The sequence below is a fragment of the Parambassis ranga genome, chromosome 9 (assembly GCF_900634625.1).
Source record: "Parambassis ranga chromosome 9, fParRan2.1, whole genome shotgun sequence".
NCBI lineage: Eukaryota > Metazoa > Chordata > Actinopteri > Ambassidae > Parambassis > Parambassis ranga.
In genome coordinates this window covers 10637074-10657327 of record NC_041030.1, presented here as the reverse complement: position 1 = coordinate 10657327, position 20254 = coordinate 10637074, and the positions used below count along the sequence as shown (strand labels likewise).

Genomic DNA, 20254 nt, shown 5'->3' with positions numbered 1-20254 from the left:
AATGTGAATTTTCCGAGAGCTTTTGGGAATCAAAAGAAGCCGTTGTTGCCTAATCTAATCTTTCCAAGTCAAAGATCTAACAGCATTTCCTTTTATCTGCCTATAGGTATAGAATACTGCATCAGTATTATCAGTCTAATAATTACAGTGGTCATTTTTCAAAAATGATTTAAACGTGTGATCTTTTGCTTAACTCTGATTTAAGAAGCTTTTATTGTATTTTTTTATATTTAACACCACTGGTCCAATGACAAAGAAAATACTAATGAAGGTAAAATTGTTTTCATTTATTGGAAGCACTGTAAATGACACATTTAACTTGAACATACTGGAACAGAGGTTCTGTTACCGATGTGACCTACATCTCCACCTAGTGGACATCAGAAGAGGTGCAAAGACACCTGAGGTAGTTTGAACTCAAATAAATACAGCTACACTGAACAGATACCGTCACATGTGTTATTTTGAATCCTCTCCAAGCTTTCTGAACCAGATGGACCTCTTTGGCTTTTTTTGATGTGGTTTTGGTGAACCCAGCAGGATGACCAGAGGGAGTTTGATTTCTGGGTCTCTTACGAGAGGGACATCCAGAGTGACCTATAACCAATAAAATACATTGATGAGTTTTAGACCCTTTAATTTGCACTGTATGTCAATTTCAGTGTTTACTGAAAGCACAGGCATAGATCTTTCTGAGCTGATGGCAGGGTAGAACAGGTTGGACTGTAATATGAGACTCTTTTCTGCATGTACCCTCATCAGGGTGTGAGTGTATGTGTGTGAGTGTGTGTGTGTGTGTGTGTATGTCTGTGTGGACAGGCCATGAGGAATCTCCCCTTTAACCCCTCCTCCCTCTGTGTATTTCCAGCTCTCCCGACCAGACAGCCACTGTGGGGTGCTGTTGTCTTTAGTTTATGAATCAGGCTGTACATGTAGGTACCTTGAGCCTGTACTCGAGCTTCATCATGCAGCAGTTGAAGAAAGTAGGAGGCAGCTGAGGTGGGATACTCAGAATTTCGGTCATAGTACGGCTGGTCTCAGCTGGAACAGAGTCTCCTGCCCCGAACGACACCTCATTTGTATGAACTATCCTCTTTGATGGAGCCACAAACGTCTGCTTCTCACACAGATAGAATTTGGGTGTTACTCTGCGTGCTGACTCATTGAGGACTTCTACAGAGATTCCCATCGCCTCACCTGTTTCAGAGAAATATATCATTTAGTTTCAGATAAGAAAGGATACTAAATGATAGAATCTGTTTACCTTGCTTTAGTCCCATTTTTTCTGAAGTAACATTCATGGTGACTTTTCCGGAGCCTAAAAATGAAATCCTTGTGGCATGTTGTTGCTCCTACAATGTCACATAAAGACAGGGACCACTATCAGGAAATCTCAAAATTCATGCTACATATACTACATTGACACTTCATACCTTCAGCCCAATGATTATCATCTCAGCTTTGGAGGCAAAGGGAAACTCAGACTTGGTCAGAAAAGGGAACTCAGTCTTTGCTTTGTACACGAGCCATATTGACTGAGTGAGCTGTGTCCTTACACTATATGTGATGTTGCCCCATTTGCCCTTATAAGATGAAGGCATGTCTCTGTAAACAGAGAACACAAAGACAAGTTATTTCACCGAACCAGAAGTGTTTATGTTATATATAAATTCTTTACACTCACTTGTTAGGAATCACAAAGCTGAATGGATACACATTTCTTCCAGCACTGATGATTTCTGAACCTTATGAAAAGAAACATGAATCAGTTTGTTTACACAGTATGAAATATTTACCAATTTATAGGCTCATGAAGATGATGCAGTACTAACCATCTCCTTTTTTTCTATCCTGAAGAATAATGTGTTCAAAATGGAAGTATTTCTTCTTGTTGCTGTGGAGCACCTTGTTTTGTCCTTCTTGTTCATACCACGTTACTTTAGCTTTTCCTTTAGCTTTGACCCAGAAACACTGCACTTTGGTTTCCTTACTAGTCACCACTGTCACTTTACCAGAGAGGATGTCCCCAGGAGAGAAGATTCCTCGCTCATTCACCTTGTCGTACTCCACTGAGAGATGCTTCACGGTCATGATGAGATGACATCAAATGTGGTACAATCACATGCATTTACTTTACTCAGGTCTGAACTGATCCACAGTGCTGCTGAGATGGAGCCCTTCTCTGACAAACGTGGATGCTGGTGAGGCCTGCTTATGTAGCGTAGCAGCTAAGTCCTACAGAACCTGTATCTGTGTCACACATGGATCATGTGACCAAGCCTGCAGGTGTCACTTTCACATAGGTAACTCAAGCCAGCAGCCTTGTAGTCTAAAAAAGGCTGAATGAGTGAACACTATTGATGACAATGTCAAAGCTACAATAAAGGGCTACACAATTCACTACATCATATGAATATACTATTATGTATATGAGTTGTTTTGAAGTAAATATTACTTCTGACAGGATTTCATGTTTATGTAAATGAATGAAGAACCTTCATAATGTGTGCATATTGCATTTATTCCCCTCTAGTAGCCTGTAAATGCTTCAGGAGGTGTATAAATCAGATCAATCATCCTTATTGCTCTTTCAGTCAGTCACTCTCACTATTGTTTCTATTTCTCAACATTTATGGACTGATGACAAACAGTTATTAAAAAATATATTTGTGTAGAACCCTTTATCATAAATATAAATATAAATATTTATATTTTATCTGGACATAATTACTGTATGTTTCATTAAAGTTATATACAGTGCATACATTTTTGATTATTTTCAATCTTAACCACATACGATACAGTTAATTACTTTTGTTCATTAAATATGCATATGTGGGTAGTATTTTAGTTTTTTCTTTCAATTGTCCATCATGAGTCTGGTGGTGCTTTTTTCTAAACAAGTATTCACAGAAGAGGCTTATATTTTCCAAAATCAGAGGTAGGGTACAATGCATATGCTCTATAGGGAGGTGGGGGTTCTGCTTGGGATAGGGTGGTGCTCCCTGTTGGTTGGTTCGGGTTTCCAAATGCTTCAAATCCAAAAGCAGCAGCAGCAGGTTGCCCTTTCATATCTGGCTCCTCAGGCAGGATGACAATAGGAAGTTTGATCACTGGGTCTGAAGCAAATTTGATATCCAGGTAGACCTGTAAAAGAAAAAATATATTGATGATTAGTTTTGTACCTTTAAAAATAATTGGGAATGAAGTCAGTGCAAATGAGAGAGGCTTCTGTTTTCGTTTGGTCACTAGATGTCTCCAGTGGAAAGGTTTTCTGTGTTAAGTTTGACTAGGTGCCTTTTTGTAAGCTTGTGTATTTTTTAAGTAGCATTGTTCATTGCATTTGATACTGTAAACAGAATGAGGAAGCATAAATACCTCTGTTTAACAAAAAGAAGATTTTCCCTAGATTTTTTTGTTAATGTCTGCATTTCACACGTCATCAGTAACACAAACAGGATCTCACTTATAAATACAATTATGACCATTTAAATAACAAGAACAGAATTCTCATTTGCTTATCATCAGTATTGAAAAAAACAATGTCTTACTTTGAGCCTGTACTCTAGCTTGATGATGGAGCAGTTCAGGATGGAGGGAGGTAGTTCTCTGGGGATTGTGATCACCTTGGTCACAGTTTTTCTTCCAGAGGACGCATCAACACCTTCGGCCTTCTCCTTCAAAATTGTATGTGTGCAAACATTCCTGTGGCCCTGAGCAAAGAAGCTCTGCTTCTCATACAGGATAAATTTGGGCTTCACTGAACGGCTGGACTGATTGTTCAGGTCAATCGTGACTGTAAGAGGCTCACCTGATCAATGGAGAAAACCAGTTAGCCACTTTGACATGAATCAAAACTCTCCATGACTGAGTCACCTTGTTTGTATCCCATCTTCCTGGTATGGACATCCATAGAAACTTTTCCAGAGGCAAACACTTTGAGAGATTTATCCTTGCAGCCATATTGAGGTTCCTATGAAGCAGCCCACTATTTGAAATCATTGTTAACTACATGATTATAGTCCTTTTTCTTCAAAATTAAAGACTTCTTACCATGAGTCCAGGCATCTCCATGTTTACCTTCGACACAAATGCAAAGTGTGTTTTTGCTGTCTTTGTGAACTTCATGGATTGTTTAAGCTCTGCCTTCAACTTGTGCACAATTCTGCCAATTTGTGACTTAAAAGATGATGGGATTTTTCTGTGAAGTACAAAAACAAACAGTTTAAGTAATCTAAAAAGAAGTAAAAAAAAATAATAAATAAGAATAGTTACTTGTCAGGAATCTTGAAGGTAAAAGGGAACACATGTCTTCCTTTCCCAATCACTTCAGTGCCTAAAAAAACATACTTGTTGGTGAAAAACACTGAATAATGCACCATTTATCATGTATGAATAAAATTATATTTACCATCTTGTCTTGCTTCCCTTAAGATATGCTGTTTAATGCTATAATATTTCTCATCAGCCCAGTAAACGTGATGGTGGTCTTCCCCGTAATGTTCATCCCAGCGGACCCGAGCTTTTCCTTTGGCTATAAACACAAGAGCCTGGATTTTAGTTTCTTTAGAAACCTCCACGACTATTCTTCCATTAATAGAATCCCCATTTGTAAAAGTGTTCTTGCTGTTGATGGCATCATATTCAATTGAAAAGTGTTTGATGGTCATTTCTAACAGAGAAATGTAGTACAAAAACTAAATCTCCGGTAAAAACAAACCGAGCAACTCAAGCCAGGTAAACACTATGGCTGCGCAGTCACTGTCTATATCTGATCTCAAACATGCCAAACCTGCTGAACGTGTATCTGTCATCATTCATGCATTAAGAGGTGTGGCGCCCACAGACCTGAAATGCATGTTCAAAAGGCAACCCCCTCAGGCAGGGCATACCTTTTTTTTCCTAGACCAATGACATGTCACATGCTGTTTTCTCAGTGTGTCACATGACAATCAGTCGCTTTCCATTTGCTGATTATTCCACGTGACACATTTTAGTTCAGAGTGAACAGGTGAATTAGATGGAGCGAGCAGCTCTTCTGGGTGTGGAAGTTTATCTTGTCAGTGACAATGGAAGAACAATGTCACAGTCAATCCACTTAATCCAACTCTTCAATGTGTGTAGTATTCATTTAAAAAAGCTAATTAGGCATTAAAACGTCAATTAACAGATGTCCTAAGGAGCTTAGAACACAGAGGATTATTTTCATTTTACATTGTTTAATAAAATCCAGAGAACATAAAAAACAATATTTCATTTGTTTCTATGAGAGCAATATGCAGTGAAACATAGCCTCTGTTAATCAGTTCATTTATGTATTTGTATAATAATAAATATGATCTACTTTTGAGTTATGTAGTGTAAAATAAATGCATTTTCATTTTATATTTCATTTCTTTATCATATCCAAGTATGTTCGCAGTCCTGTCACTGGTATTTTTGACCAAAATCATTCAATGGAGGGTACATTCCATACACTGCATACGGAGGAGGAGGATCCAAATTCTGGGGTCCTAGTGGTGGTGGTGGTTGTGGTGCCTGTGGTGGTGCAAAGTCCCAGGCTGGAGGGTTTGGGTTCCCAAAAGATTCATAACTAAAGCCGGCGGCAGCAGCAGGTGGTGGCACCACAGCAGGGAACTGAGAGCCCGGCAGGATGACAATGTCAAATTTAATCTCTGGGTCCGAAGCATATTTGACGTCAAGGTAGATCTGTGAAAACATCATTGTTTATATGTTATGACATATATAATAAATATCTGCATATTTGAAACATCTTGCTTCTGCATCATGTTTAAAACCAAGTTAACATAATCCATGTTTTGGTCTCTTTGTGGTTCAAATTTTTCTTCTTTGTTATGCTAAGTATGAAGAAAGTTGCAGCTACTGGCTGAGAAATTATGCTTTTGTCCATATTATGTACAGCTTGGTATGAGGCTGTAGTACTATAGAGTCATGGTATTGTTAAAATGACAGGGACACAGCTGTAACTACACTGCTGCTACAACAGCCCAGTACACATGCTTAGCATTATTATTATTAGTAGTATTATATACTTTTTCTGATGTGTTTGGATGATCATTTATCACCAGAAACATTTCGACTGATCAGTTAAGAGATCTGCCCTTTTTTTGGTAGATGTTATTATTCTCTGTGTTAAAGGTAAATTGAAGATTTGGAGCCCTTAAGAGAATACATTTGATTTTGAACATTTATTAGAATTGTTCCACATATGTACATCTCTAGGTGCTTACCCTGAGTCTGTGCTCTGCTTTGATGATTTTGCAGTTGAGGATTGATGGCTCCACATCAGGAGGAATGGTGATGACCCTTGTCAGGTTTTCCTTAGAATTCGGAGGGATCGGGTCTCCAACCTCTTTAAAGAGGTCTTTAGTGTCTAATTTTCTCTTCCCTTTTGCAAAGAAGCTGTGCTTTCTGTACACACAGTACTTAGGCTTGATCTCACGAGATGAGTTGTTCTGAATGGAGGCAAAAACCTTTAAACCTTCTCCTGCAACACAGAGCATTTATATCAAAACAAACCCCTGTTTTGGACCAGTTAAATGTCACTTTGATGGCACTCACCTTGGTAAAACCCTGTTTTTTCAATCTTCACATCCATAGCTACAGTTCCTGTGGTAAGAACTTTCATTTTTTTATCCTTAGAGTCATGCTTTGGTGCCTGAAAAAAAGAGGTTCTTGAATGAAACACAGATACGATACGAAATTTAAAAAAAGAGGCCTATGGCTGAAAGCACAAACAAGGTTATAGCAAACAACACAATTCAGTGGGTATGTTGGCAAAATACACAGTCAGATCATGTCAAGCATATCACTTCCAACACATGGCCAAAGAGTTTTGTCAGCTTAGAGATTTTAAACCATTGATTTATACCTGTAGAGTTTGCTTGATGCAAATAAACACACTGTCATTTACATGTAATGTAACGGTTAAAGTCTGTGCATACCATTAGCCAGGAGACATTGCTCGGGTCTGTCTTTGACACAAAGTTGATCTTCGTCGAACCTTTCTTGTCAATCCTCATTGATCTGCTCAGCGTGGCTTCCAGCGAGTACACAATTTTACCGACAGAACCATTAAAGGAGGAAGGCATTTCCCTAACACACAGACACAGAGGACAGAGGAGCAGACAGGTTTATTATTGCAGCTTTTCACCTTCTTTTAAAAAATGATTTACCTGTTCTAAGAAAATCAACTGGGAGCAAAGACTTTTAAAGTTCTATGAGCCATGGAAGGAATTGCTTCTTACTGAAAAGGGATCTGAAAGGTGAATGGGTAGACATGGCATCCAGGGGCAACCACGCTGCTGTCTAAAAAAAAGATGGAAAAGAAAGAAAACATTTGAGCCATGTATTTCATTTAAAGTGCCGTCTGGCCCGCTGAGTGTCAGTGAGTGCCTCATAAACATTAGGTAACAAACAAGAGACACAGGCTGGAAATATACTCACTTCTCTCTCCTGCTCTAAGGAAATTTTCATCAAAGAACACCACAAGCTGAAAGGACATGCTTGCAGCACTCCGCTAATGTCTTCTGAGACTGTTTATGGGCTTTAACTGAACATCAGAGCGGTCAACAAGCACTCAGAGGCTCCTATTTCACCGAACCCTGCTATAATGTAATAACTATCATCCGTCCAATTAGACAAGTAATCTGACAAACCAGGCTATCACTGAAATTGTAGATAGAAAAAAAATCTCCCTCAGACACACACACTCAGCTGTCCACACCCAGATGGCAATCCTGCTCCTTCCCTCCACCCTGACACACTGATGTATTCATTTCATGAGGACAAAAGTCTGAACAGCAAGCAGTCACATCACCAGGCAGGAATGTAAAGTCCAGACTTTTCAGCACAGTGTTGGTGCACAAGCGAATGCCAACACTTTGACAGATGGATGCGGATAACAATGCCCTGTTTTATGCCTGAAAGGGCCGTTAGTAAACCCACACCACATGCTGTGAGCTCTGGAACACTTACATGTGTCTGCTGCAGTCTGGTTTATCAGTCTTTGCTGGTCCTCTGGAGAAAAAACAGCACAGTCAATTAACACCAAGCCAAATGTGATAATATACTTGCTGACATTTTAATTGAGATTTATTTATCCACATGTCTCTGTGTAGATGTGTTTAACCCACAGAGCAGCAGCAATAGGAGGAGGAAGAGAAAGAGGAAGAGGAGGGGAGGGCTCGCTGCAGCTGTTTGGCAGCGGTTGTTTTTCCCCACCTGTTACGCAACAACACAAACTTTCATGCACACTCCTGTGAACCGTCTTACCTTCGGAGGAGTCATTGTTCCCGACGAAGTAATGCCTGACGCTGAAGTACTTGTCTTTGGAGCGGTACACCACAGTGGTCTGACCGTGTCTCTCGGACCATGAAACTTCTGCTTTCCCTTTGAACTTGATAAACAGGGAGTTTATCTGGCAGTCTTTGGCCACTTCCACCGTGACCTGCCCGGTGACAAAGTCTCCGTTGGTAAATGTGTTCCTGTCGTTTATCGGATTATAGGTGACTTTCAGGCTTTTCACGGTGGACGACATGATGAAGCACCGACCCTACGTTACTGATGAATTACGCTGACCAGCTATGATTTCCGCGAGGGGCGTGTCTTCATTCTGATACGGAACCAGCTTTATTTCTGCTCCTCCCATCAGTTCTTTATTAATCTGATCATACATGTGTATTACATATCACAACGAAAATAATATACTTTTTTAAGATTATAGTTTTTATCCTACACTATTATCACATTGGGGTAGATCATTATTGTTATTTATTTATCATTATCGTAATTTATTTGTCATCCATTCATTATTCATGTTACAGTAAAGAATATAAAAAACATACTGGTCACGTGTCTCTTATCTGAAAGTACTGCAGCAGAGTACAAGATTGCTGGTGTGATAACATATGGAATGTGCATTGCTCACTTATGTCTGAACTAAAGCCAGCATTCAGTTTTCCATAGGAAAAATACACATTTTAAAAATTTAGATTTAATGACATGGGCTCCATCTTCTCTAGTTTTTACTTTTTACCCATCATCATTATGGTTATTCTAAATCAATATTTTTTATCAGAGTCATTCAACGAGGGGTACAAGCCATATGTTGCATAGGGTGGTGGTGGAGCAGTGGGACCATAGGCTGTTGGGTGTTGTTGTAACATGGTCCCGCCTGGCATGGCAGGGTTTGCAAATGCTTCAAATCCATAAGCAGGATATGCAGCTGGTTGCTCTTCATCTGTCGCCTCTACAGCAGGCAGGATGACTATGGGGAATTTCATCTCTGGGTCTGATGCATATTTGACATCCAGATAGACCTGCGAGACATAGTCCTCATCATGCAGTCTTGTTAATCTACAGAGACATAACAGTACTTTCCAGACAGAAGACAGATACCTACCTTGAGCCTGTACTCCACTTTGATAATGCTGCAGTTTAGGATGGACATACAGGTGGCGGGTGGGATGGTGATGATCCTGGTGACAGTCTGGCTTGCAGAAGGTGGGATGGCTTCACCCACCTCTTTCAAGATTTCCTTAGTTTCGAGCTTCCTCTTTCCTTTTGCAAAGAAACTGTGCTTCTGATACAGAGAGTACTTAGGCTTAATGTCACGTGATGATTTGTTATGAATGTAGGCCACGACCTTTATGCCTTCCCCTGAAAGACAGAGCATCACCTTATTAAGAAAATCTGAGATCACGTTACAAACACAGGATTTAACCTGCAACAGCTGCAGTGGTGGTGAACTGCTTTATTATTAGAATGTTTGATTTCTTTGAAATATAAATTACTCTGCAATTACAAGCCTTTCTCATGTTGACTTATACTGTACCAGGAGATAGACATATGTTAAGAGATAGATATATGTTTCGCATGCATTCTAAAGGGGAACTTAACCCTCGAATGTTCTCATTGTTTTACACTATGTGAATGAATTATGTCATATTGATGTAACTTTGTTCTTATTTCTTCTTCTTATTGCTCTTCTCCGCCAACTTTCTAGAATATGCTAACAGACAGCTTCTTCACAGCATTAAACACAGCCGAGATATTAAATCTTACAAAAATGATTTTCATTGATAAACCTCAGAACCCATCATCTGACCACAATGCCATGGCTTTCTGATTCTTATGTTAAGAACTACCTCTGCTCAAAGCCTAGGACAAATGATAAGGAAGACATAGAAGACAGAAGGGAAATGATTCATTAAATAATATTTCATTCATTTGAAATGTCAAGGTGCCCCTTATAAATGTGTGCAAACGTTTATACAAAAGTGTAATCGTACTACATAATTGAAGGAGGTGAACACATCATGGAGATTGACATCAAATATCTGTTATTGAAAAGAAATGTAAGGCAGCCTTGTTAAGATGACATAACTTTACATGTCTCATTTGTGGTTGTCTTATCTTCCAAGCATAAAAAAAAGATTACATAAGCAAAGGGACTTTGAGCAGCAAAAGATTTAACTGAAGTTTATTGTGGCCTATCGTTAGGATGTCCTGTAAAACGAATGGCAATAACGCTAATACAAAAGTTACCTTGGTGGAAGGCTGTCCGTGTGATATTTACATCCATGGACACTGATCCTGAGGAAAAGACATTCATCTTCTTATCAACAGTGCCATGCTGTGTAGTCTGAAAGGAGAAGCACAAACTGGTCACAGACTTTCTTTTTTTAAAGAAGTGTCAGCTTTTTTAAAAAAGTGTTGTGTATTTATACCATCAGTATTGAATCCTCGCCCAAGCTTTCTTTATGGATGACGGTAAACTTTTCTTTGGCTTTGCTGTCTACCCTCATGGACCTGCTCAGGACAGCCTCCAGTGTGTACAGAATCTTTCCATGAGTGCCCTTGAAAGATGATGGCAGCTCTCTATAAGATGTGACAACACAATGTGTAAAACACAACAGACGTGTGTTCATGCCTAAAGACATTTTTAAAGGGAAAACTTACTGTGCTGGGATCTGGAAGGTGAATGGATAGACATGACAGCCTGGAGCAATGGTGTTATTTCCTGAAAAGAAATAAAACTGTTAGTAAATGAAATGGTAAATGGTCTGTACTTATACAGCGCTTTTAAAAAGCACTGTAAGAAAAAACATTATAGTTTAAGATTAAAGAAACCTTTATGTGTCCCACAATGGGGAAATTGCATGCAGAAAATGCATTACATTGACATAAAATGATAACAGCAGGTAAGTTAACAAAATGGCATAAGCTGCTTACTTACCCAGGCTTTCCTGAATGATACACTGCTTGATACTGAAGTATTTGTTTTTGTTATGGTATGTTACAGCTGTTTTTCCATGATTTTCAGTCCATTGCACTTCAGCTTTTCCCTTCATCTTTATAAAGAGTGACTGTACTTTGCACTCTTGAGACAAGTCTAATGTAATTTGTCCAGTAAGACAATCACCTGCACGAAAAACATTGTTTTTGTTTATAGAATTATATCCCACTGAAAAGTTCCTAACACTTGACATGATATACGCCTATTGTCCAAAGCTGGAAGAAGTGATTAGTGGGATACTGAGCACTGGGATTTTATATGTTATGGGGAGTATCCACACATGCAGATATGAGCTTTGTTAATGATTAAACCACAGGTCACAATTAAGTGTAAGGTATAACAACGCAGAGTAACAACTCTCTTTTACTGCATGTGGGTGTAAAGGATGGACACACCAACAGCCGTTAGCCTGCCTGCTGTGGGTGTTTGAAAGATGACTGTCACAGATCATATCTGTGGAAACAATGAGCATGTTTCCAATACACCTTAATCATATTACTCTGGTGAGCATTTCTGAGTAATTTGATTATTAATAAAGAAAAATCTCTTTTTATTGCAGTATTTTGTGAATGCCCTGTGCTGTAAAAATTGTACACATTTTACATTAAATTGTGTATTTAGCTTATTATTATGCCTGTGCTTTGATGCCATTATTGTGTTTTCTTTTCTTCGAATCACATCAAAGGCTGACTATTATATTGTATTTTAATGACACTCTATATATAAAAAAACACCCCCAGCTTTGTTGGTGACTTCCTGTTTATCAGGAGCCCGTTTCATGAAAGAGGTTCAGAAGAATGACTTCATCGATGGAGCCCCGCTAACACAATTCACCATTGCAACAGTCTGAAACAGAGACCCACCCACTTTCCACTTAAAACACAGTCAGACTGAGTTTGAACCAAAGGTCTGAACATAATTCATAAAAAAAAAAACACACGGAACAATGAATTTATTTTCATGTAATTGCTGCTGAAAGACTGAAAGCAGCTAAAATGAAATATAAACTTATGATTAAATTAGTTAAGCATATTGTTATGGCTTTACCTATTTTATTAACATTTGGCACACTAATAAAGTAAATATCATAGATACAAAGAGGTTTATTTGTCATATGCACAGTATTGACAGAGGGGGCATCTCAGCATGCTTAAATCAGGCAGGCACCTGCAAGGAAATTTAAGTACTAATAAAAACAATTAAACAAAGGGCTTAAATAAATAAATTATCAAAATATTCCACCATAAGAATATTGTGTACAACAGAAGTGACAGAATCTATACACACATGTGCAAATGGTGCTGTTCAATTACTACTATCTCAGTGGTCTAATGGCTGTGGGGAAGAAACTGCTTTTGAGTCTGGTGGTCTGAGGGCGGATGCTCCGGTAGCGCCTACCAGATGGCAGCAGTGAGAGTCCGTGGCTGGGGTGAGTGGGGTCTGATGATTTTCTGAGCTCTCCGCGTGTTGACGCCCCCATAGGCGTATATAGTTAGTTGGGTGGATTACATCAACTATTGGGTCAATATGAACAGAAACACAATGTTGCTTTTGTGCTTGTAGGAAATAAAGACCATATGCAATGTGAACGATCTGTGTTTGACTGCTCCTGGTGGCTTAATATAATTAACTCAAACACAATTTACAGAACCGTTAGCTTCTGGTTTAAGTCTGGGGTAACGGCACAGTAATCTGAAGGCACAGTGGTTGGAAATCGCACCATGCTGCGCCCACATACAGTCAGGACTGAGGGCTGTTACATCAGATTAAAGATGAATGTTAAATATCCAGATTCATGCCATTTTAGGATTCTATGGACTATGCCTTTATAGGCTATTAGCATTAAAGCATCTACCCCACTTCAGTCCAAGACTTATACAGTTATCAGCTTTTTGTCAGTTTGAAGATGTGACTGAGCAAACAACTAACAATTAAAGCTGCAAGCAGCAACGATGGGCCCTTGCCCTCCTTGCGGTCCGTGGGACTTGCAGCCACCGCCTCCACTATCGTCCTCTCTTCCCCCCGGTACTGGCACGAGCTGTGGTCTGCAGGGCAGAAGGGTACACCAAAACACACATATACAAAAGACAGGTCCTCCAGCCAGTAGGTGGCACAGTGACTGTAGCATATCAGAATATCAATGCATGCAGAGTCAGATGTTCAGCATGACCGTAAAGTTTTATTCACAATGGATGAATTATGTGGGAGATACAGCCACAGAAACATCTATTTCCTGTGTGTTGGCGAAGGGTCAAATTCTCTCAGACCATAAAACCTCTGCTTTCCCTTTGAACTTGATAAACAGGGAGTTTATCTGGCAGTCTTTGGCCACTTCCACCGTGACCTGCCCGGTGACAAAGTCTCCGTTGGTAAACGTGTTCATGTTGTTTATCTGATTATAGGGGACTTCCAGGCTTTTCACAGTGGACGACATGATGAAGCACTGACCCTACATTAATGATGAATTTTGCTGACCAGCTATGATTTCTGCGAGGGGCGTGTCTTCATTCTGATACAGAACCAGCTTCATTTCTGCTGTTTTTACTTTTTACCCATCATCATTATGGTTATTCTAAATATCTTGTTCAATATTTTTTATCAGAGTCATTCAAGGGGGGGTACAAGCCATATGTTGCATAGGGTGGTGGTGGAGCAGTGGGACCATAGGCTGTTGGGTGTTGTTGTAACATGGTCCCGCCTGGCATGGCAGAGTTTGCAAATGCTTCAAATCCATAAGCAGGATATGCAGCTGGTTGCTCTTCATCTGTCACCTCTACAGCAGGCAGGATGACTATGGGGAACTTCATCCCTGGGTTTGATCCATATTTGACACCCAGATAGACCTGCGAGACATAGCCCTTGTCATGCAGTCCTGTTAATCTACAGAGACATACAGTCTTGTGCAAAAGTTTAGGCACCCCTTAGGAAAATCACTGCATCAATTTGTCATTTGCTAAACCTTTGAAGCAGTAACTTCATTTTTACACATGTTATCTTATGGAAACAGAAACCTTCAGTTACAGACAGGTGGAATCAAGGGGTTGGATTCTTCAGCAGGACAATGATCCTAAGCACTGTTCAAAATCCACCAAGGAATTCATGCTGAAGCACAAGTACCATGTTCTGGAATGGGCATTCCGGTCCTCAGCCCTTACCATCACTGAAAATGTATGGATTGATTTGAAGCAGGCTGTCAAAGCACAGAAGCCAAAAAAACCTGACTGACCTGGAGCTGTTTTGTATGGAGGAATGGGCCAAAATGCCACCTGCCATACTTCAGGGACTGTCTGTGGCTATAGTAGGCGTCTACAGGCTGTTATTGTAGCAAAAAGAAGCTCTACTAAAATTAATGGAATGATTTCTCTGGGGTGCCCAAATTTATGAACAACCCTGTTTTTGTTTAAATGCACATAAAAATGTTTCTGTTGGGCCAATAAAAATGATTTGCTGCTGAAATGTTTCTGTTTCCATAAGGTATAACATATGTAAAAATAAAGTTGCTGCTTCAAAAGCTCAGCAAGTGACAAACTGATGCACTGATTTTCCTTTCCCTAAACTTTTGCACAAGACTGTAACAGTACTTTCCAGACAGAAGACAGACCTACCTTGAGCCTGTACTCCACTTTGATAATGCTGCAGTTTAGGATGGACATACAGGTGGCGGGTGGGATGGTGATGATTCTGGTGACAGTCTGGCTTGCAGAAGGTGGGATGGCTTCACCCACATCTTTCAAGATTTCCTTAGTTTCAAGCTTCCTCTCTCCTTTTGCAAAGAAACTGTGCTTCTGATACAGAGAGTACTTAGGCTTAATGTCACGTGATGATTTGTTATGAATGTAGGCCACGACCTTAATGCCTTCCCCTGAAAGACAGAGCATCACCTTATTAAGAAAATCTAAGATTACATTACAAAAACAGGATTTAACCTGCAACAGCTGCAGTGGTGGTGAACTGCTTTATTATTAGAATGTTTGATTTCTTTGAAATATAAATTACTCTACAATTACAAGCCTTTCTCATGTTGACTGTACCAGGAGATAGACATATGTTAAGAGATAGATATGTTTCTCATGCATTCTATAGGGGAACTTAACCCTCTAATGTTCTCATTGTTTTACACTATGTGAATGAATTATGTCATATCGATGTAACTTTGTTCTTATTTCTTCTTCTTATTGCTCTTCTCCACCAACTTTCTAGAATATGCTAACAGACAGCTTCTTCACAGCATTTAACACAGCCGAGATATTAAATCTTACAAAAGTGATTTTCATTGGTAAACTTCAGAAGCCATCATCTGACCACAATGCCATGGCTTTCTGATTCTTATGTTAAGAACTACCTCTGCTCAAATCCTAGGACAAATGATGAGGAAGACATAGGAGACAGAAGGGAAATGCCACATATGTGACTTAAGTTAATGAAACTATTATACAAAGGTGTAATCACTCTACATAATTGTGTTATTGAAAAGATGTAATTCTAGAGAAATGTAAGGCAGCCTTGTTAGTATAACTTTACGTGTCTCATTTGTGGTTGTCTTATCTTCCAACCATAAAAAAAGATTACATAAGCAAAGGGACTTTGAGCGGCAAAAGATTTAACTCGAGTTTATATATATCGTTAGGATATCCTGTAAAACGAATGGCAATAACAAACAAACATACAACATATAAAAGTTACCTGGGTGGAAGGCTGTCCGTGTGATATTTACATCCATGGACACTGAACCTGAGGAAAAGATATTCCTCTTCTTATCAACAGTACCATGCTGTTTAGTCTGAAAGGAGAAGCACAAACTGGTCAGACTGTCTCATTACAGTAGCAGCGTTTTTAATATCTGTTGTACCATCAGTATTGAATCCTCGCCCAAGCTTTCTTTATGGAGGACGGTGAACATTTCCTTTGCTTTGCTGTCTACCCTCATGAACCTGCTCAGAACAGCCTCCAGTGTGTACATAATGTTTCCATGAGTGCCCCTGAAGGATGATGGCAGGTCTCTGTAAGATGTGACAACACAATGTGCAAAACACAACAGACACGTGTTCATGCCTAAAGACATTTTAAAAGGGAAAGCAGTGGCTCAGTGGTATAGCTCTTTGCTGGGCTACCTTAAGCAATTTCCCCATTGTGGGACTAATAAAGTTTCAAAACTTACTGTGCTGGGATCTGGAAGGTGAATGGATAGACATGACAGCCCAGAGCAATGATGTTATTTCCTGAAACGAAATGGTAAATGGTCAGTACTTATATAGCGCTATTCTACCTACTTGGGTACTCAAAGCGCTTCACATTCACCCCTTTTGCCTTGCCTAAGGACACATTGGCCTGCAGCCAGGGTGGGGGGTATCCTGGTTGTATAATCTACAAGTGCTATCAGTGAGAATGCTCCTGTTTCACATAAAGCTTTTGTCAGGTTCTCATCTTGTTATATTTAAAGTTTAAATTCCTCACTTTCACTTAAAGGTAGGGTAGGAGATTTTGAAAACTCAGTGAGTCAGCCAGATTTTGAAAGTAAACACACGCCCATTTCTCTCGGAGCTCACCCCGAAGCCACGCCTCCCAACCAGTCTGTGACTTTGGCCATCATGCACGTACCTCTCTGATGCGCGCAGAGAAGGAAGACAGTGACGACTAGCCAACTATACGCGCAGGGGCACCTCGCAGGATTGGCTGATGTTTTAGGCGTTTTATAGCTTCCACAGATGATTAATATTCTTCATTTTAAAGCAAAACTGCCGAACTAATCGGTTGCTATCAGATTGTAAAGAGAAGTTACACTAATTTGACAAAAAGTGCACCAGAATGAAATGTCCTACCCTACCTTTAACTTGAAAAAAACCACTGTAAGAAAAAACATTACAGCACCGTTAGATGAAGAGAATGCATTACATTGACAAAAAAAACAACAGCAGGCAAGTTAACAAAATGGCATAAGCTGCTTACTTACCCAGGCTTTCCTTAATGATACGCTGCTTGATACTGAAGTACTTTTTTTTTTGTGGTATTCTGCAGATTCTCCTTGCGGCCATTGCACTTCAGCTTTTCCCTTCATCTTTATAAAGAGTGATTGTACTTTGCTCTCTTGAGACAATTCTAATGTAATTTGTCCAGTAAGATAATCACCTGCATGAAAAACATTGTTTTTGTTTATAGAATTATATCCCACTGAAAAGTTCCTAACACTTGGCATGATATACGCCTATTGTCCAAAGCTGGAAGAAGTGATTAGTGGGATACTGAGCACTGGGATTTTATATGTTATGGGGAGTATCCACACATGCAGATATGAGCTTTGTTAATGATTAAACCACAGGTCACAATTGAGTGCAGAGTAACAACGCAGAGTAACAACTCTCTTTTACTGCGTGTGGGTATAAAGGATGATGATATAAAGGATAAAGGGTGTTTGAAAGATGACCGTCACAGATCATATCTGTGGAAACAATTTAATTAATTTGATTATTAATAAACAAAAATCTGTTTCTGTTGCAGTATTTTGTGAATGCCCTGTGCCGGAAAATTTGTATTCAGTACATTTTACACTAAATTATACATTTAGTGTGTTTTGCTTATTATGCCTGTGCTTTGATGCCATTATTGTGTCATGTTTCTTTTATCACATCAAAGGCTGTCTATTGTATTTTAATGACACTTTATATAGTACTGCCCTTTACTGGAAAACTGACTGAGTTACACAAATTTAACAACACAACTCAGACTGGTGTCTACCAACAAGATGCTGAACCATTCAAATATAAGCTACTCCTCACTCCTCGGTAAAACGTCTTGTTGAACTTAACATGATCAGTATTGTTGCACAAATTATCATTGTATTTAAGTATTAAGACCATTTAAACTAATTCTTTTACATAATTATTCACTAAAATGTAGAGTAGTTTTAAATTACAACAGACTTGTTTCTTTTTAATATGAACAATTCCTAAAGTCTATGCTGATGTTAAAGGTTTAATGACTGTTAAATGGTATGGACCAGAACAAGTTCCCAAATACTGCCCCCTCCTGGAGGAAAGGGGATGGGGATTTAAATCATAATTCATTAATTCCATCAGTAGATTTTAATCTGACAGCAGCAGCCTCAAGAGTAATACAATAGGAATATCCAAACAAAAAAAACTAAACTACAAAGATTCAGTCACCTCCTCCATGGAGCAGGACTTCCTTAAGCGCTTTCTTAAAATAAAGCAACAGGGTGGACGTAAACCTGAGACTCCTGATCAAAGGTGACTGAGCAAACTACTAACACTAACCACAGGAGAAAGAACGTTCATGTTTGCAAAGTTTAGTAGAACACATGAAGTCTTACAGAGACACTTTACAGACTCTGTTGCCACTGGATGAACAGGGCACCCTATTCATCCAGTGGCAACAGAGTCTGTTCCATGTGGTTCTAAATCTGGCTGTGCCATTATAAAAGGTTTCCTCAAACATCACAGACCAGTATTGATCATTAACATAAGACGCACATCCTTGTGTAGAGTTCAAAGATTATAAACTTCTAATCAGTCATCGTCAACTCTTCATGTTTCAAAAACAATAAAGACTAAACAAGGAACTGACTATTAACCATGAAGTTATACATTTACAAAATATGATTAAAATGATAAGTCAGTGTGAAAGTGTAAGCATAACTAATAAATTAAATCATATGTAAAAGAGGAATATATAAAATAAAGATAACACAGCAGATGAAAAAAGGTGGAAGGCAAAATAGACCAAATGAATTTAATCTAGGCTGTCAACTGCAGCAGCACAAACATGCAAGTGAGGGCAAAAAACCCAATGTAAGCTTGTTCTGGGAAAATTCCCCCCACGACCCCAGATGGGCAATCCAGGTGTTCTGCTTGCAGTTAACAAAAAGGAAAACTAAACAAAAACAAAACTTTATCAGCATGAATTTAAAGAGAAGTAAAATGTTGGGAAACCACTACATCTAACCTACACCTAGGCATCGCCTACTGGATCCCTGATGCTCCTTAAAAGTCAGACCCTCCTCTTTCCTCTTAGCTTCTTCTATGAACAGGGGTACCAATTCATTCAAGTACTCGAGTAGAGTTTTACCAGCTTGGTTTTCAGTGTTACACTCTGACATTCCTTGACTCTGAAGGTGATGCACACATCCAAATCTCAAGTTTCAAACACACACACACACACAGGTGATTAGGTCAACATGCTAAATCACCACCTAGTCCAAGACACATGTTAAGGAGGCAGACCTGATAAAATAAATAGATATAAATTGAATATTAGGAAAACTATCAACACAGAGCACACTTTAATGAAGCCTTCAACAGGACTCCGACTGCCCACAGCGACAGAGCAGGCAGGAGAAAAGACAGTTTAGCAGAACTAATACAACTTTTACAAAGGCATTAACAATTGCAGACATAAGAATGAGCCATCAGCAGGACAAGGGAAGCTCCACTGGCATCAAGAATCCCGGGCCTCCTATTGATTGGTCCAGCAATTGGCAGAGTCGAGCCAAGCACTGAACACCACGCACTGAGCCTGTGACATCAAGTCTGTGAGGGAGAAGAGAACAAAAGGGAGAGAGACAAAAGAGAAGACCAAAAGGGGATAAAAATGGACCCCAACGGCCACAGGCCGTAACATCCATCTTGAACTTGAATAAATCAGAAACCAGACCTAGTACCATGGCTTGTTAATCTTCTGGAAATACACCACAGCATAATTACATTTCCATTTTCCCCAATGCAAAGGCACCTCTTTCACAAAGAGCCCATAGATTCTTGTAACATCTGAATGGCCATATAAATTTCCTGACGCACATGATTAGCACAACTTCATCCACAAAGGCTGGTGGCTGGTTTAAAAAAGGACTCCTGGAAAAAAACAGTTGCATGCACTGCATCCTCCAGAAATCCAAGTTTGGTTCTTCAAACACTTAATCCT

The 20254-nt window shown here is 39.4% G+C and overlaps 5 protein-coding genes across 6 annotated transcripts; all 5 read right to left on the bottom strand.

Moving 5' to 3' along the window:
• Positions 1-459: 459 nt before the first annotated feature.
• Positions 460-2091, bottom strand: LOC114441154 (arrestin domain-containing protein 3-like). The gene is made up of 6 exons (XM_028413941.1): positions 1833-2091; positions 1685-1745; positions 1434-1605; positions 1265-1352; positions 941-1197; positions 460-597 (listed from the first exon to the last, which is right to left on the bottom strand). The coding sequence occupies exons 1-6, from the start codon at positions 2089-2091 to the stop codon at positions 460-462; spliced, it is 975 nt and encodes a 324-aa protein (XP_028269742.1).
• Positions 2092-2515: 424 nt separating this feature from the next.
• Positions 2516-4792, bottom strand: LOC114441803 (arrestin domain-containing protein 3-like). The gene is made up of 6 exons (XM_028414893.1): positions 4412-4792; positions 4276-4336; positions 4054-4201; positions 3877-3973; positions 3552-3811; positions 2516-3147 (listed from the first exon to the last, which is right to left on the bottom strand). The coding sequence occupies exons 1-6, from the start codon at positions 4668-4670 to the stop codon at positions 2908-2910; spliced, it is 1065 nt and encodes a 354-aa protein (XP_028270694.1). The 5' UTR covers positions 4671-4792; the 3' UTR covers positions 2516-2907.
• Positions 4793-5199: 407 nt separating this feature from the next.
• Positions 5200-8625, bottom strand: LOC114441802 (arrestin domain-containing protein 3-like). Its single transcript, XM_028414892.1, has 7 exons — positions 8296-8625; positions 7999-8040; positions 7269-7329; positions 6966-7116; positions 6583-6679; positions 6252-6508; positions 5200-5709 (listed from the first exon to the last, which is right to left on the bottom strand). Exons 1-7 carry the CDS (start codon positions 8558-8560, stop codon positions 5428-5430), a joined length of 1155 nt encoding a protein of 384 aa, XP_028270693.1. The 5' UTR covers positions 8561-8625; the 3' UTR covers positions 5200-5427.
• Positions 8626-8787: 162 nt separating this feature from the next.
• LOC114441152 (arrestin domain-containing protein 3-like) lies at positions 8788-11513 on the bottom strand. Its single transcript, XM_028413938.1, has 6 exons — positions 11261-11513; positions 10984-11044; positions 10752-10902; positions 10570-10666; positions 9425-9681; positions 8788-9341 (listed from the first exon to the last, which is right to left on the bottom strand). The coding sequence occupies exons 1-6, from the start codon at positions 11511-11513 to the stop codon at positions 9084-9086; spliced, it is 1077 nt and encodes a 358-aa protein (XP_028269739.1). The 3' UTR covers positions 8788-9083.
• A 1966-nt stretch (positions 11514-13479) lies between these two features.
• Positions 13480-17485, bottom strand: LOC114441804 (arrestin domain-containing protein 3-like). 2 transcript variants are annotated; one of them, XM_028414894.1, is made up of 6 exons: positions 17271-17485; positions 16479-16539; positions 16170-16320; positions 16004-16100; positions 14926-15182; positions 13480-14163 (listed from the first exon to the last, which is right to left on the bottom strand). In XM_028414894.1, the coding sequence occupies exons 1-6, from the start codon at positions 17350-17352 to the stop codon at positions 13906-13908; spliced, it is 906 nt and encodes a 301-aa protein (XP_028270695.1). In that variant the 5' UTR covers positions 17353-17485; the 3' UTR covers positions 13480-13905. The 2 variants fall into 2 exon arrangements, with proteins under 2 accessions (XP_028270695.1, XP_028270696.1); XM_028414895.1 differs by having other exon boundaries at positions 16170-16299.
• Between the last annotated feature and the right edge of the window lie 2769 nt (positions 17486-20254).

What these genes read in the sequence shown, in the direction of transcription:
- LOC114441804 (XM_028414894.1), bottom strand. Translation starts at nt 17,352, where the DNA reads ATGGCCGCAAGGAGAATCTGCAGAATACCACAAAAAAAAAAGTACTTC. An exon ending in TATCATTAAGGAAAGCCTGG is followed by an intron (nt 16,540 to 17,270) that starts GTAAGTAAGCAG and finishes ATTTCGTTTCAG; the next exon opens with GAAATAACATCATTGCTCTG. An exon ending in AAGTGGAGTACAGGCTCAAG is followed by an intron (nt 14,164 to 14,925) that starts GTAGGTCTGTCT and finishes TATGTCTCGCAG; the next exon opens with GTCTATCTGGGTGTCAAATA.
- LOC114441152 (XM_028413938.1), bottom strand. Translation starts at nt 11,513, where the DNA reads ATGTCAAGTGTTAGGAACTTTTCAGTGGGATATAATTCTATAAACAAA. An exon ending in ACGGACAGCCTTCCACCAAG is followed by an intron (nt 9,682 to 10,569) that starts GTAACTTTTGTA and finishes TCTGTCTTTCAG; the next exon opens with GGGAAGGCATAAAGGTCGTG. An exon ending in AAGTGGAGTACAGGCTCAAG is followed by an intron (nt 9,342 to 9,424) that starts GTAGGTATCTGT and finishes TATGTCTCGCAG; the next exon opens with GTCTATCTGGATGTCAAATA.
- LOC114441154 (XM_028413941.1), bottom strand. Translation starts at nt 2,091, where the DNA reads ATGACCGTGAAGCATCTCTCAGTGGAGTACGACAAGGTGAATGAGCGA. An exon ending in AGCTTTGTGATTCCTAACAA is followed by an intron (nt 1,606 to 1,684) that starts GTGAGTGTAAAG and finishes CTCTGTTTACAG; the next exon opens with AGACATGCCTTCATCTTATA. An exon ending in AAAAATGGGACTAAAGCAAG is followed by an intron (nt 1,198 to 1,264) that starts GTAAACAGATTC and finishes TCTCTGAAACAG; the next exon opens with GTGAGGCGATGGGAATCTCT.
- LOC114441802 (XM_028414892.1), bottom strand. Translation starts at nt 8,560, where the DNA reads ATGTCGTCCACCGTGAAAAGCCTGAAAGTCACCTATAATCCGATAAAC. An exon ending in GAACAATGACTCCTCCGAAG is followed by an intron (nt 8,041 to 8,295) that starts GTAAGACGGTTC and finishes TTTTTTCTCCAG; the next exon opens with AGGACCAGCAAAGACTGATA. An exon ending in AAGCAGAGCACAGACTCAGG is followed by an intron (nt 5,710 to 6,251) that starts GTAAGCACCTAG and finishes ATGTTTTCACAG; the next exon opens with ATCTACCTTGACGTCAAATA.
- LOC114441803 (XM_028414893.1), bottom strand. Translation starts at nt 4,670, where the DNA reads ATGACCATCAAACACTTTTCAATTGAATATGATGCCATCAACAGCAAG. An exon ending in ACCTTCAAGATTCCTGACAA is followed by an intron (nt 4,202 to 4,275) that starts GTAACTATTCTT and finishes TGTACTTCACAG; the next exon opens with AAAAATCCCATCATCTTTTA. An exon ending in AGCTAGAGTACAGGCTCAAA is followed by an intron (nt 3,148 to 3,551) that starts GTAAGACATTGT and finishes TTTCTTTTACAG; the next exon opens with GTCTACCTGGATATCAAATT.